Source organism: Bubalus bubalis, chromosome 20, assembly GCF_019923935.1.
Source record: "Bubalus bubalis isolate 160015118507 breed Murrah chromosome 20, NDDB_SH_1, whole genome shotgun sequence".
NCBI lineage: Eukaryota > Metazoa > Chordata > Mammalia > Artiodactyla > Bovidae > Bubalus > Bubalus bubalis.
The window spans coordinates 131,618-134,915 of record NC_059176.1 but is presented as its reverse complement, the minus strand read 5'-3'; the positions used below and the strand labels follow the sequence as shown (position 1 = coordinate 134,915).

Below are 3,298 nucleotides of genomic sequence, written 5' to 3'. Positions count from 1 at the left end.
TTGCACAATAATACACAGCTGTGTCCATAGTGGTCACAGAGCTCAGCTGCAGGGAGGACTGGTTCTTAGACGTGCCCCTGGAGATGGAGGTGTGGCTCTTGATGGAGGGGCTGTGGTAAGTGTCACCATTATAGTATGTGCTTCCCATCCACGCTAGCCCCTTCCCTGGGGCCTGGTGGAGCCAGCTCCCACCATAACCACGTGACGGAGCAACCAGAGACAGCACATGTGAGGGAGACGATCTGCGAGGGCTTCACCAGTTCTGGGCCCGACTCCTGCACCTTCAGCTGGGACAGGACACCCGGGGACAAGAAGATTCAAACCCAGTCAGTCACCTGCTCTCACAATTACCCCCACAGATGCGTGCCTGACGCCTGGCCTTCCCCTTGGGGAACAGCCACCAGGCAGAGGAGAAGACCTGCAGAGTCTCATCTTCTACACAACAGCTCAGCCTTTACTGAGACCTCCATCCTATGTGAGCAGAGAGTGGTGAGCTCCCATAGCCCAGCGGTGGATTTTTCCTTGGAGCTTGAGGAGGAATGTGCATTGAGGAGCTCTATTCCTGTGAGTCCAGAGAGGCTGTGGTCACAATTACCCTGGTCATTCCAGGATCCCCATGGGTGCCTTCTGAGTTTACATGGTTGGCAAGCAGGGGTGGGAAAGCAGTGTGTCTATCAGATGGCTTGGAACCAGATCCCAGGGCAGGCCCCCCTTTCTGAGCCCAGAGTCTCTGTCCTGATGGCCCCCACCTCCTGCCCCTTGCCCATCTCAGCTCAGCCCCTCGTCCTGACTCCACAGAGAAATCCACCTGAGGACCTCTGTATTTGCCCTTATAAATGATCCCGACATAAGCTCAGAATGGGATGTGGACTTCAGAGACGTTGAGGCGAGATGGTATCACCCGGATTGGCTCACCTGGAATGTGTGTGTGTTGAGTGACTCAGTGAACTGGCCAAAGTGTCAATGTCTATATAAGGACACAAGGTAACAGTGTTTGTGTTAAGATGCCAATAAAAGCTAGCATGTAGGTGAATTTGCAGTACAGAATCTGTGAATGATGAGAATCATTACATATGCAGCCCTGGGGACCCCTGACACTGGAGCATTTGACACTGCTTGCTCCAGATTATAATGGTACAGTTTGACAGGAAAAAGGAGGTTGAGTCTCTTCCTTCCTCATGTAGAAAACAAAACAAAGATTGAAATGTTTAAATATCTGATGTTTCCTTTCAGGATAGTTAACAGTTTTAAATTAACGAGAGTCAAGTGTTTTAAGTGTCACCACTTAAAGAGAAGACAGAGAAGGCAACGGCACCCACTCCAGCACTCTTGACTGGAAAATCCCATGGATGGAGGAGCCTGGTGGGCTGCAGTCCCTGATGTCGCGAAGAGTCGGACACGACTGCGCGACTTCACGTTCACTTTTCACTTTCATGCATTGGAGAAGGAAATGGCAACCCACTCCAGTGTTCTTGCCTGGAAAATCCCAGGGACGGTGGGGCCTGATGGGCTGGCGTCTATGGGGTCGCACAGAGTCGGACACGACTGAAGTGACTTAGCAGTAGGAGCAGCAAGTGTTTTACTGAGTTCCCTTGAAGGAATAAAAATGAAGGGGAAAAAAATTAGCTGTTGAGTATTATGTGTGAGTGTGTGTTTTCAAAAAGCTACCCTTGCTTCAAGCTAAATTGAAATGTATATACACACACAGTTGTCTGAGAGTGACATAAACCACAACAATGAAATACCAGGACACAGAAGAGGGTCTGAGGTGCAGCTCCTGGGCAGGAGGAGGAAAGAGAAGCCCTGAGGAGAATCCCACCCAGGATCCCCATCTCCCAACGCCTCTTCTGCACCTGCTCCAGTACTCAGCTCTGTACTGAGTCCTGAGCTCCCTCTGGTGGTCACGGGCCCCAATGCAGGGAGGTTTTTGTAGGGCTCACACTGACTTCCCCTCACTGTGTCCTTTGCACAGTAGTACACGGCCGTGTCCTCAGGTGTCAAGCTGCTCAGTGATATAGAGACTTGGCTCTTGGAGTTGTCCTTGGTGATGCTGAGCTGGGATTTCAGGGCTGGGTTATAGCATGTGTCTCCATCATTATCTAAACCACCAATCCACTCCAGCGCCTTCCCTGGAGCCCTGTGGACCCAGCCTACAGCATAGCTGGTCAATGAGAATCCAGAGGCCGTGCAGGTGAGGGAGAGGGTCTGTGAGGGCTTCACCAGGCTGGGGCCCGACTCTTGCAGCTGCACCTGGGACAGGACCCCTGTGGAGAGAGAGAAGCACGGTGACCCGTGGGCTCAGATGCAGCTTCCCCACGTGCCCATGTCTGACCCAGAGACACTCACATCTGGGGGCTGAGAGCACAAAGAGGAGGGTCCACAGTGGGTTCATCTTCGAGCAGATGAGAGTCACCACTCCCACAAGTCTCTTCAAGCTTGAGGATGAGGCTGAATTTAAGGGAGCTGGTGCTGTGTTTCTACCCTGTGACCAGAGTGGATATTTGCATACGGGAGGGATCTCTGTATAAAAAGCAGAAAGCAGTGAATAGAGATCCTGTCTATGGGGCTCCCCTTCTGAGGGGGGTGCTGCCTGTGCCCTCAGAGAACTCAGCCCCTCCTGGGATCCCCCTCCCTATACCAGGAAGACTGTTGAGGAAGGAAATGATGAAGGAGGGCTGGTCAGGAAAAATGATGCTTTCAGGGAGCAATGGTAGATTTGGGGAAGAGACTTTAATCCCAAGAATGTGTTTCCCTTTATTCAATAAATGCCCACCACACATTCAGGTACCAGCCATTTGTTAGACACAAACTCTAATTTTTTTTTTTCTTTTCTGATTACTTGATGTTTACTTACTCCATATGCAAACATCAGAGAAAAATATACATGTTTGAATCACACTGAATTCATGGAGTTGAGTACAATTTAATGTTTATCAGAATTCCCAAATCATTTGTATTTCCCTTTGTTTTCTTGACTGTTTTTCATCTTGAACAGCTTAAATAACCTCAAGAATCACTCTAGAGGTGGTTTGTTCATAGTAATTAAACACAGTATTAATTTTGTGGACAAAGTAGACATTTGTGCTGAGATGCTCGTCTTCCCAGCACGGCTGACTTGCCCAGTGGGCTGCATTTTCCTGTGCACAACTGAGTGTCTGCAGGAACTCGTGAACCTCAGCATCTCCTCCCTGAGGGTGGACACTGAGGACCCCAAGTCTGCTGAGGACTGAGGACACACAGCTCCTGGGAGCTCCTTAGGGCTCCGCTCTCCCGCCTCCCTGTGGTCCTGAGGCTGTGG

The 3,298-nt window shown here is 50.4% G+C and overlaps 1 gene segment (V, D, J or C); it reads right to left on the bottom strand.

The window, feature by feature from the left end:
* Positions 1-1,498: 1,498 nt before the first annotated feature.
* Positions 1,499-2,605, bottom strand: LOC102396580. The segment is given in 2 exon segments: positions 1,499-2,264; positions 2,347-2,605. Coding segments are annotated over 2 exon segments (630 nt in total).
* Positions 2,606-3,298: the final 693 nt, after the last annotated feature.